This window comes from Ambystoma mexicanum, chromosome 5q, assembly GCF_040938575.1.
Source record: "Ambystoma mexicanum isolate Mex_15411 chromosome 5q, UKY_AmexF1_1, whole genome shotgun sequence".
Lineage (NCBI taxonomy): Eukaryota > Metazoa > Chordata > Amphibia > Caudata > Ambystomatidae > Ambystoma > Ambystoma mexicanum.
This window is the reverse complement of record NC_090933.1, coordinates 884262949-884275315: the sequence shown is the minus strand read 5'-3', so window position 1 is coordinate 884275315 and position 12367 is coordinate 884262949. Positions and strand designations below refer to the sequence as shown.

Below are 12367 nucleotides of genomic sequence, written 5' to 3'. Positions count from 1 at the left end.
CATGGAGTCTTCAGAGTGGCTGAGTCCAGCGGTGTTGGTCAAAAAGAAATCCAGCAACAACCTCAGAATATGCATCGACCTGAGAAGCCTGAATCTAGAGGTAGTCACGGATAGCTTTCCTCTCCCCAGCATCAACGAGATTGTCCTCATGATGAAAGAGGCGGCAATATTCTCGAAGCTGGACATGCGTGATGCCTATCACCAGATTCCCCTACACAAATCCTCCCGCCCTCTGACAGCGTTCATCACTCCCTTCGGCACCTTTCAATATACCCGCATGCCATTTGGGTTGTCGTCGGCAGCGTCCGCATTCCAGAGGATGATGAACTCTCTACTTAAAGGACTCACAAATGTTTCTTTCTTTCAAGACGATATTCTCGTGTATGCAAAAGACAACGAGACCCATGACAAAGCTCTCAGGGCAGTCCTGAGCAAACTTCAAGGGGCTGGCGTTCATCTACGCCACGAAAAATGCGTCTTTGGAGTGAGCAAGGTAGAATACCTTGGGTACTGCATCTCAAGTGAAGGCATCAGCCCCAAGAAGAACCTCATGGAAGCCATAACAGAAGCCCCGGCTCTGATGTCCAGAGAGGAACTACGCTCATTCCTGGGCCTAGCCGAGTACTATGCTAAATTCATCCCGAGGTTCTCCGAGACCACGTCCCCCATGAGAGAGCTTCTGAAGAAGGGGGCAGCCTACTCCTGGGGCCCAGACCAAAACGAAGCGTTCAGTGAAATCAAAAGGAGAATTCTACATGCACCATGCCTGAAACCGTTCAGCCCTGAATGGGACACCTGCATTACTACAGACGCCAGCGCATATGGCCTGGGGGCCACCTTGACCCAGAAAAAGGGAGACACTGAAAACATTGTGGCGTTCGCATCAAAAGCGCTATCATCATCGGAGAAGAATTACTCCACCATTGAGAAAGAAATGTTGGCATGTGCCTGGGCCGTCGACTACTTCAGATCTTATGTTTGGGGCACGAGATTCAGGTTGGTCACCAAGCACAAACCCCTCATTCACATGCTGAGCCCGGGCGGCACCAAGAACGCCACCCCGAGGCTGGCCAGGATAGCCGCAAAGCTTCAAGAATATACATACGAGATAGTGCACATTGCGGGTTGGAAAAACGCACAAGCGGACTGCATGTCCAGGCTCCTGAACCAAAATGCCCCTGGTACCACATTCTTGGAAGATGAGTATGTCGTAGCCTCCATCAGTGACTTGGGGAACGGCGAGTACATGGACCTGAGTGAGCGCCACTGGCAGGAGGAATTCGAGCAGGACGACGGCCTACGGCGCGTATGTGTCTGGGTTCGCGAAGGGTGGCCCGATGAGAGAGCGATCCCCGAAGGCTTTCGTCCTTACTGGAAGGTGAACGAGGAAATCACCACCATGAACAGTCTCATTCTCAGAGGCGATCAAGTCATCCCGCCCAGCGGAATCCGCAAAGTGATACTGTGCAGAGTACACTCAGGCCATCTGGGGTGCAACATGACCAGACGCAGGATACGCGACGCCTATTGGTGGCCGGGCATGGACCAGGACATACGACAAATGGTCGAAAGGTGCCATGAGTGCACCAACAGTGACAAGTGCCTAGCCGTGAGGCAAGCTCCCATGCTGCCCAGTGAAGTCCCCAAGGGGGTGTGGCGCAAACTAGGTTTGGATTTCATTGGGCCTTTGGACAACATGCCCCCAGAACACAAATATGGGATAGTCATGGTCGACTATTTCTCCAAATGGGTCGAAGTTGACTTCACCGCAGACATCACCACAAGCACAGTCATCGAAGCACTCACCGCCGTATTCCAGCGGGAAGGCCTACCAGAAGAGCTTGTCACGGACAACGGAGTCCAGCTGGTCTCTCAAGAAATTGAGAAATTCCTCAAACTCAACAACATTCGACAGCAGAGAGCAAGTCTTTACCACCCACAGGCCAATGGCCTGGTTGAGCGGGCAAACCGCTTCATCAAAGGGGCGCTGCAACTGGCGCATGCCTCGGGCCTAGACCCGTACAAGACAGTCAAGGAAGCTGTAGCAGCCCACCGCATCACCCCCAACGCTGTCACAGGTGTTTCGCCATTCCATCTGCTAAGGGGGAGAAGAGCAGCATCCACACTGGTACCACCGTGGCTCCACCAAGTGAGGGCCGACGAAGAAGTGGACATGGAAGACGTTGTTTTCCGCATGCAGTGTAACAAAGAAGCCATGAAGACTCAAGAGGACTTGCGTCGAGCCGCTCGCCACACAGTAGTTAACAAAGGCGACCTAGTAAAGATACGCCTTCCCCACAAAGACACTTCGACTGGCTCCAGATACAGCAGTCCCATAGAAGTCCTGGAGAAAGGGTCAAACCACATTTGCACCAGCGACGGAAGGAAATGGAATATAGAAAGGGTGGCTATGTACCGCAGGAAAGGATCCATTGAAGAGCCACACTGGGAAGCCGGAGAAGATCAAGACCACCAGGAGACATCTGAAAACTCTCACCTCTCAGAAAGAGATAACTCGGAGTCACACCACGGCAACGAGTTCTCTAGCCCCAACTCTTCAACCCCACTCAGGGAGTCACAGCGAAGAGCAAGACAAGGAGAACCCGAATCACCTGCACCCCTTCAAGAGCGTTCCTGCGGTCCTGCCCAATGTCCAGATCGAAGTAGACCACAGAGAGATAGAAGGAGACCCAGCAAGTTTGCAGACTTTGTCATGGAATGACCATCCATCCTTTTTCCCAGTAAAGGAGGTGTGTGGGGATGTCACGTGATCGCGGGAGCGTGGTCTCGCGAGATCTGGACATAACGAGATCTTGTGAGCCCGCGCTCCGCCAGACAACGTTCCCGCCAGTGTTGGCGAAGCGCCAGACCAGTCAGGTCTACCCAGAGCGCTGCTCCTGATGAGGAGTCATCGGAACTGAGGCCCTGAAGAGCCCAATGACACCAGCTTCCAGGGCATAAGTCCAAAGCCATAGGAGGCCACATGGGAGCCCTGGAAGCTTGCAGCATGCCATTGTTGTGCACACCTTGTCCCCAGTGATGCCAGCGGGCGATATTTCCCAAAATATGCACTTTTAGTAAAATCAAGGACTTTCCCCAAATATTCTACGATTGGAGTTTATAATATACAATGATTACCCCCATAGAAAATTTGGGGAAAGTATTTTAGGGGTCAGGAAAAAAGAGTCACCTGCCTTGCAACGTTTATCAGGTGACATTGTCACAATCTTCATGTAGCTGGTGATTCCCCAAACTGGGACTCTGCTGGAGCCTATGTGCAGGCAAGGGCCCACATGTGCAGGAGGGACAACTAAAGGACGGGATCCTTTTAATGCTGGTGTTCGGTCAAATGGTCGAAAATAAATGGTCGAATGACCATTTGATCGAATCAAAATGGTCGAAAAAAAAGGTCGATTTTTTTATTTATTTATTTATATATTTTTTAAAGTTTTGTTTGCTTAAAAATATTTTTAATAAAGAAAAAGGGGTGTTGGGGGGGAACTCCCCCATAAAATAAAAAATAAAAAATAAAAAGAAATTCGACCTTTTTTTTCCGACCATTTTTCGACCAAATGACTGGTAACCTTTAATGCTACAGTCTTGTGTCAGGATTTACAAATAAAAGTTCGAAATATTTATATTTGGCAGAAAAGATTTTGAAAAGCAAATGTTTGAACAACAATATGAGAAAAAAGTGAGGAAACAAATGGAGAAAAGAGTAAAATATAATTAGGAGGGTGAAAAGGTGGGGTGCCAACTCTGTTTAATATTAAAAAGGGGCAGAATAGAGGTTTGTGGAAAGGATGACTTGTCAGGAGGGTAAAAGGAAGGTAACAGGGTTGCCACCCATTATAATGTTAAACATAATGTTTTGACTATAGGCTGGGGAACAGGAGTTACAGATAGGAGGAAACACGGGTCAAGGGGATGTCAGGGGGCAGCAGACGGAAAGGAACTTTGAGTATGCCCGTCCATTTTGTATAGACTTGAATCATAGCCTGGTACTTAAGGGGTTAAACATAACATTAACAAATGAAATACTTTTTTTAGACTTCGAGATTTTCCAACATAAATGTGTGGCAAAGCAAATTGTAAAAACATGTGGATTTGGAAGCTTTAATTTTCGAGATTTAATTTTCAAAGTTTGGTGTTTCTAACCTTTCCGAACTAATCACCTACAATATTTGTAGCTATATCTTGCAATTTTATTTCATGCCATTGCTACACATATTCACTTCTTGGGGCAATAGGGAATAAGGTCATTAAATAGTTCATAAAAACAAATAACCAACAAGCTTAGAAAAAACAAAAGAGCTTGAAGATGATACTTGCAGATTGTGACAAAGTAAATGCTCTTAATCAACATCAATATCATTACCCTCGTAGCTGTAGATGACAGACTCCATGTGTCCGGAATTATGCGGATGGTCATTTCTATCTCCAATAGTAACCGTCAATGTGTTGGTGGAGCTCATCGGAGGACTGCCACTGTCAGTTATAACAATGGGCAGGAAAAAGGCTTTGTGCTCCTCTCTGTCGAAGGTTCGTAAAGCAATCAGTGCTGCACTGCCATTGTTATAGTCCTGCAGGCTGAAATCGCTCATGTTTCTCAAATCACCATCCAGATGAAAAGAGAACGGGGCTCCATTGACTGCGCTGTCTCTGTCAGTGGCATGCAACAAAACCGATGTTTCATTCAAGTGGACAACATGTGGCGAGGCAGTATTTTCCCAGACCACTGGGCTATATGGAGCCTCAAACTCAGGCCCATTGTCATTGATGTCCAGCAGGGTCACTAGAATGGTGGCAGTGCCCGTCAGTGCTGGCTGTCCCATGTCAGTGGCCAGAATCAAAAGGCGGTGCTGGGCCACAGTCTCACGATCCAGTGATTGCTCAACCCTAACACAACCTTCTCTATCAATGGCGAACTGTCCTCTCGGATCCGACTCATTAAGAATATGGTATGAGAACATTCCATTAAGCCCGGAATCCAAGTCGATGGCAGAAAGATGAGCTACAGGCGTGCCGAGTGGTACATTTTCAAGTAGCGCAGCTGCTTCATAAAACGGAGGGAAAAACAATGGGGCATGATCGTTGGAGTCTTCAACGTTGATAATACAATTAGCCAGGTTATAGAAATCCAAGTCTTCCACTTTCACTGTCAAATTAAATGTCCTCTCGTGTGGCTTTTCAAAATCTAACCTCTTCCTTAAACGGATAATGCCACGCTTATGGATCTTATCCGTCTCCATGAAGAATCTGCGATCATCATCTCCATGTACAATGCTGAAAGTCATCATGGCGTTTTCACCCTCATCGCGGTCCCCAGCCGACAGCACTGCCACCTCGCTGTTGATTCCTGCACTCTCTGGGATAAACGCTGTATACGATTTTTGGGTGAAAGTTGGGGCATGATCATTGACATCCGATACCAAAATGGTGGCAGTCCCAGTTCCAGTAAGGCCTTCACCATCACTAGCTTCCACCATTACCAGGTATTTATCGTGTTTCTCTCGGTCCAAGGAACCCAGTACGGTAAAGAGTGCACCAGTAGTTGTGTTTATCGAAAACAGGTCTAGATTGATCTCGTTCCGGGCATTTTGAACAATTCTGTAGGTTAGAACGGCATTCTTCCCAGTTTTGGGGTCGTCAAGGTCTATGGCGGTCATTTCCATAATAGTGGTGTCCGCTGGGGAATTTTCCAGAACAGATCCCATAAAGCAGCCATCGGAAATACATAGAAAAACAGGTGGGTTGTCGTTCACATCTCTCACTTCGATGATCACATCTGCAAAACCTGTTAACCCCTCGCCGTTTTCATCAGTGGCCAGAACCAAGAAGCGCCAAATTGCCCGCTTTTCGCGATCCAGCTTCTTCTGCACATAAATGTTCCCAGTGAACTCATCGATGATAAACTCGCTGTTGGCCCCTTGTCCATGCAGGGAGTAACGCAGAGCACTCTGGTCCGCTTCCTGATCAGGGTCTGTGGCTGAAACCTGCAGTAAAGACAGCGTAGGAAAGCATCAGTAAAGATCCCAGGTATGAATGACAAGTAATCACTCAGTGTTGAGGTGGCAGAGGGTGCGATTGGGACATGAAGGGGTGCAATCAGAATAAGCGTGTAACATACTTCCACTGAACCCATAAGATCAGCAACAAATACACCTTGAAGAGTACAGGGTAAATATCAAGTACTAGTGATTTAGTATTTAAACATGAGTATTGTTGATTTCACATTTACAGAGCATTGATCTGAGGAGCAGGGTTCTGAAGTACAGGCCATGTGATCATTAGGGCCCAACTAACGGCAAGTGCATTACATTGTTGTTGGCTCATTGAACTGCCGCTAAACCTTTAGCTGAGCAGCCAAAGGTACAATTAAAGGGCAGTGGAAGTAATACCTGATTTCACACGGTATGTACCTCTGTAAGGCAAGAAGGCATTAAAAGAGCGGTTGCATGGTATGAGCTAGCCCCGAGTTTGCCTATTATGCTTTTAGATGGATGGCCTGAAGCCCACTATGTTAATAGGATAAAGGGTATTGCATGTTCCTAGCTTTGTAGGAATACATTTGTTCTGTATGAGCCAGCGGCCACGATAATGTGGACGAGGCGTTGCCTTGTCTCCGTGCTTCACCTGCTTTTCATGTGCGATTGAACTGAAAAGGCAGCTCTAAATTCAATGCTTATCAGAGAAATGCAGGAAGCCACATTGGTCATGTTGTTACCTACAGAGCGACACATTAGTCTGGCCGCAATGTTAAAAACAAGCGGCAGTTCAAATATCACCTCTTTTTTTCCATTGGCTTGATTATGAGTCATGAGCTATTTACCTCATGCAGCATTCTGGGCAGTACTGCATGCAGCAAATATGTATTTATTTGTCCACTTATAATGCGCCAGAGCCCACAGGCATCAGGGCGCAGACGGTAAGGCGGGTGGCCATAGAAGCGTCGAGGGGGGTAAAAAAGAGAAGGATTTATCCAAAGACAATAGTTTTTACCCCTTTCGTGAACTTCCCCAAAAAATATTTCGGCACACAAGGGTTTGTGGAGTTTGTTCCATAAAATGGCAGCCTGCGAGGCAAAGGATCTCCCCATCCCTCTGACCCACTTGCTCGTCAGGACCGAAAGACAAACCCTGTCACTCGATCTAGTGAGTCTAGCCGGGTTGTAGATCTTAACACACTCTTTAAGGTAGCCTGGGACATGACCATAAAGGCATTTATGCAGTATTGTCAGCGCTTTTAAATGGATACGAGCTTCCACGGGGAAGGAAGACTCCTCCTGTGGAAGGAAATTGGTTCATGTCTAGGTATGTTCTTGGACCAGAAACACACGTTTTGGACTAATTGGGGTCTCATAGCTGAAGATTCCCCTGGTTATAGTGTCACACAATCAGATCTCAGATCATTATTCACTTTTATCGTTACCAATCATGTAACTCTCAGCTAGCTTGCCCTACAACAGAAATACACGAAACCCTCATGTGGTGGCCAACCCTAGGCTCTGCTGATGGGCCACTTATCTAGGGGGAGGGGATAGGTTAAGATAACTGGCCCTATCACTTATGCTTACCAGTCACTATTTCCATATATTCTAAAAGGCACATGTCATATATATGAGGTCATGTGTCATCTGCTTCACAAACTAAATTTGTTCCACTCTATTCATTTTCTTTGTTTGGCAAAAAACTAAAATAATAATAGCTCATCAATGTATGGATAGTCTCTCATCGATCAAAGGACCGAACGTTTGTCGGTATTCCACCCCAACATTACACCAGAATGAGTGTAAGGGTGAACTGTTAAGGGACCAGTTACAGGTCAGAGGGGCTCGAAGCAGACCCGGCCCTGGTTAATCTGTTGCTCTTCTCCAGCTGAGCCTATGTTCCTGTGAGTTTCCTAACTGCACTGTTGTGTCCCTGGGTCTGCATCAGTGATCCTCTCTCTTGCTTTCTTCTGCTAGGAGGGAGGAACCAAAGTGGGTTCCCTTTTTATCACCTGAGAAGATGTGGCAAAAATAGTACAGTACTTGTTAAAGGTGAATACCAAGAAGGGGCGTGTTTATGTGAGGGCTAATCTCCTGTAGTGACAGAATCGGGTCTCACATGTGTCCAGCTTGTTGCATTAAAGGGCGCCATCCACGTTCACCTTAACATGCCCCTGGCAGCCTGCCCAGTGCTTGAAGTCAGGAAGCCTCTCTATCCCATTTACTAATATCCCCAAACAGGGGCCAAGTACTAAAAATAAAAGTGAGTGACTCACCAACAAGCGCAATGGGAGGTGACATCACCAGAAATTAGCATATCAAGGTGATATATACACATTTCATTAAATTGGTTTTGCATAACCACCCACATTGCACAGGATGAATGGCATTTGCCTTTCATAAAATCAACACACGCACACAAAACCAAGAGAGGATATTTTCTTCTAATAGTGTTTTTGAAAACGTTAAAAGTGTGCATGTTTTAAACTCCAAGAACCAATACAAATGTTTTCCCTGGAACTTGCAGTACCAAAATGGGACATTTCAGCTTTAGTAGTTTGTTATTTTGTGTCAGGTTATATGGTGCCGTGGTGAAGAGTCCGACCTGCAAACCTAACACTTGCGGTTCGATCCCTGAGGTCTGCTTTAATTCATAAATTTAAATACGACTTTCAATGTTTCTCATTTTAGCTGGGGGGGCTGAGATCACCCTCTGACGTGAGCCTCTCACATGAGCCTTTTCCACAACAAGCCTAGCCGCTATGGCTGACATGCTTGGTACCATTTAAGGAACACAAGTCCTATCTGGGCAATCATAACATGCACAACAGTGTGTTATTGGGGCCATCAATGTGAGTTGAACAATCTTCTTTCACTCACAGTGTGGCGCCCCAAAGAGTCAACAAGTGAGTGGAACATGCATTCAAGAGATATGGGCCTCCCGCACGACCACGGTTGGAATCTCAGAAGTCCCAAATCAGCCTTTCTTTGTTCGAAGGGCAATAAGATTCCTACCATTGAGTAGCCAAATACTCAAAACTATTATTATTAAAGTGCAGGCAGTCTATGTGAACGGTCAAAGGAAACTGCAACCTTGTGTCCATTCAAGAGGTTCGGCCTTGATGAACATGGGAGGAAGCTGCCCATGGGTGAACGGTAAGGCCTTGCGTAAGAGCCCTTGGATGCAAATGGCTGCTCTGGGTTTTGAATTGCACCCGCTCTGGCAAAACCATGGGCATTCTCGCTCACTGAACTTCCACCCCATACCATCATAGGTCTATGATGACAGCACTGATACCCGTGGTATTGTCACTGAAACACAATGTTGCCATTGGCTACGCAGTTTATGAAAAGACATGTCTGTTTTGCAGTTGTCAAATATATTTACAATGAAATCCATTTAAAAAAAATGAAACAATATAAATTGCCTCATTTTATGAATTAGGATGACGGCTCCCTGTTTTCTGTTTTTACTGATTTTTGCGCATACATATGGACAGAAATAACCCTTTTTCCTTTCAGTATTTATTTGCAACAAAATAGTTAAAAATGGAAAAGCCTGCCTCTTGGTTGGGTCTTTAAGTTGTCAAACATGTGTGGCAGGTCAATGGCTGGGCAAAGCAACCTAGCAGGAAGGTTGAAAAGGGAATGGAATTGGTTTTTAAGTTGCTTAAATGGCTGCAGATATGCAGGCCGTGGCCTGTTTGCTAGAACACGGCTCTAGCAGCGTCCCATTATAGGCACCCAAGTGCTAATGTGTGGTTTTCATGTATATAAATATGAAAACATACCGGCTACAACTTATGTTTTTTACATAGCAAAAAGTGAATGTAGATAAATAAAGAAAAAAAGACCAAAAAATAAATATGGATGAATACAGATGGAAATGGTGCAAAAATAAATCCCATAACACCGGGATCCTTAATTATGATACAGTGGCTTGCGCAATTGAGCTCGCCGCTCATACATACTGATTGTTTTTCTCATCAAATATGTTGCGCAACACAAAATGGAGACACTACAGTACTGCACAACACAAAATGTAGACACTACAGTACTGCACAACACAAAATGTAGACACTACAGTACTGCACAACTGATAATGCTGATGTATGCAGTGAGGGAAGAGCATGGCAGCACTCAGGACCAACCTGCAGCACGAGCACGGGGAGGTCGGTCAGCTCCTCGAAGACACTGTCATGGTACTCGTTCATGGTGAAAACGGGCGCCTCGTCGTTCTCATTCATCACGTCGATGATCACCAGGGTCTGGTTCTCCCACTTGCCATCGGAGGCCACCAAGCGCAGCTCGTAGCGCTGCTCCTCCTCGTAGTCTAAGCCCTGCGCAATGAAGATGGTTCCTACTTCTGGTTCCACGTCGAAAGTGCCCTTCGCGTTTCCAGATGTGATTTGGTATCTCAACTTGGCGTTCGCCTCTTCCGGGCCCAAGAGAAAAATGCATAATAATATATTAGCAAAACAGATCAGGAATCCCAAACTTTGACACCACCGCCCATCACGTCCTTCACTCATCATCAAAGCAGGAAAACATGTTTCTTAAAAGTAACCCTAACAATTGATATTGCGCTTAAGATTGTCTGGTGCAGTATAAGGCACGCAGTGCACTATCTAGGAGTAGGTTCTCATATGTAGACTTTTACATTCATGTTTCCACTGTGCAGTAAGTAAGCCAGATCAGAGGCGTAGCCAGGATTGTCTAACTAGTGGGGCCTGAAGCTAATGTCGCTGGGCTCACCGCCCTGACATTAACATCTATGAATGCCCACACAGAACGGCTGAGTGGGCATGTACAGATTTTGGGTGGGCCTTGCCCGCTCAGGCCCTGCCCTGTCTACACCTCTGGGTCAGATATATATTTTGGAAAGTTGTGGCACGTTGCAATGGCCCACCTGATTAACCCTCCATGGGGAAGTCGCCTGGCACTTTGCTCTGTAGCTGAACAAACCTGGGTACATCTCTCGGGCACTGCTGGCCCGATGTCCTAGGGCGCAGTGGAAAAGCAAGACGTAAACGTGATGCGTAATGAATTTGGATCTCCATTTCTTGCTCTGCCGAAGAGCGGCACTGGGCAGAGGAGCGGCACGGAGCAGAATAAGATCCCCATCATTCTCCTCTCCTCCGTTTCGTGTGCGCACTATGTTTAACGCCTGTAGGCTTGAAACACATGGAGTCCTGTCGATTACACCTCAGTGTTGCACCTGGTCAAGACCAGGCGGATGATGACATAGGAATCCGTTAGTAAACACCACCTGCAAAGGGCATTTGCAGGTACTGTTTACTTTTCCACAAGACGGAGTGGAAAATGGAAGAGTGAAAGCGAGCTCTTTCCTTGTCCACTCTGCTTCATGGCCCTTTAAATGTGCACTCCGAGAGCCGTACTGCACGGAGTGCTAAGTCGCGGGTCCCTACATGCCATCGCTGCCTCTTGTAAAACGAGGCAGCAGAAGGATTCTAAAGCAGATAGTGTCACCCTATGTTGGTCTTTACAAATCTCTAAAGCCAGCGGCGGTGCACCCGTGCCGGATGGATGGGGAAACACGTTTCCGCCTCGTGCTTCCCTCTCCGCCCGCAAAACCTGTTTTCTGCCAATTTGAGATTTTCATGCTGGCGTAAAATGAATGGATTCCTGTGACATCTTCTCGCAATCAGAAGCAGCTAACAGCAGGAAGATTACATAGGAATCCATTACATTGCAAATGACGTCTGAAAAACATAATTTGCAGATGGCATTTATGTTTAATTTTACAACACAGAGAGTAAAGTGGGAGAAAGGAAGCACTTTCGCCTGTTTCTAATCTTCAGTTTTGTACTTTGTTTTGCCAAATTGCAATATTGCAGGCAAGGATCCAACAGCACATACGTGCTAGTGCGGGTGGTCCCCTGCAGGCAAGGGTCCCATGAGCCCCAGAGTGTATTATGACAGTGCAGCTTTCTGCTTCATTGGGAGATGGCAGTTGCAGTGGCTGGTGGTGTGGCAGAATTCTGATTACACAATGTACTCAAGTGGGGCAAGGCCAGTATTAGAATCAAGGTCTGTCCACAACACCAGCAACCACTTAGGGCCCGATTCAGAGGTCTGTGTAAAAATAGAAAACTGTTGTTCCCAGAAGGAACAACACTTTTCTTAAAAGCACCATATTCTGTAAAAGGAAGAATTTAGTGTACTGACATGAATGCTTCGGCTCTTGCATGATATACTGCCTGACAACAGCCTTAGTGGCCATCACTAATGCAATACAGCACCGCAAGGGCATTCTCATTGCAGAGTACTACTTGTGCATTTAATAAAAAAGGAGTTCAAATATGGCTCATCTGAGGTGTCGTTAACGTACACGGCACATTTTTTCTTTCAGAACCA

General features: G+C 46.4%; 1 protein-coding gene across 1 annotated transcript in view; it reads right to left on the bottom strand.

Moving 5' to 3' along the window:
• The window catches only part of LOC138497739 (neural-cadherin-like), a 609504-nt gene that overhangs the window by 170820 nt on the left and 426317 nt on the right, over nucleotides 1–12367 (bottom strand). The window contains exons 17-18 of the mRNA XM_069621376.1: nucleotides 10141–10424; nucleotides 4379–5996 (exon numbers count right to left, since the gene is read on the bottom strand). Coding sequence (XP_069477477.1) covers nucleotides 4379–5996; nucleotides 10141–10424 — 1902 coding nt within the window. The remainder of the gene's footprint in view (nucleotides 1–4378; nucleotides 5997–10140; nucleotides 10425–12367) is intronic.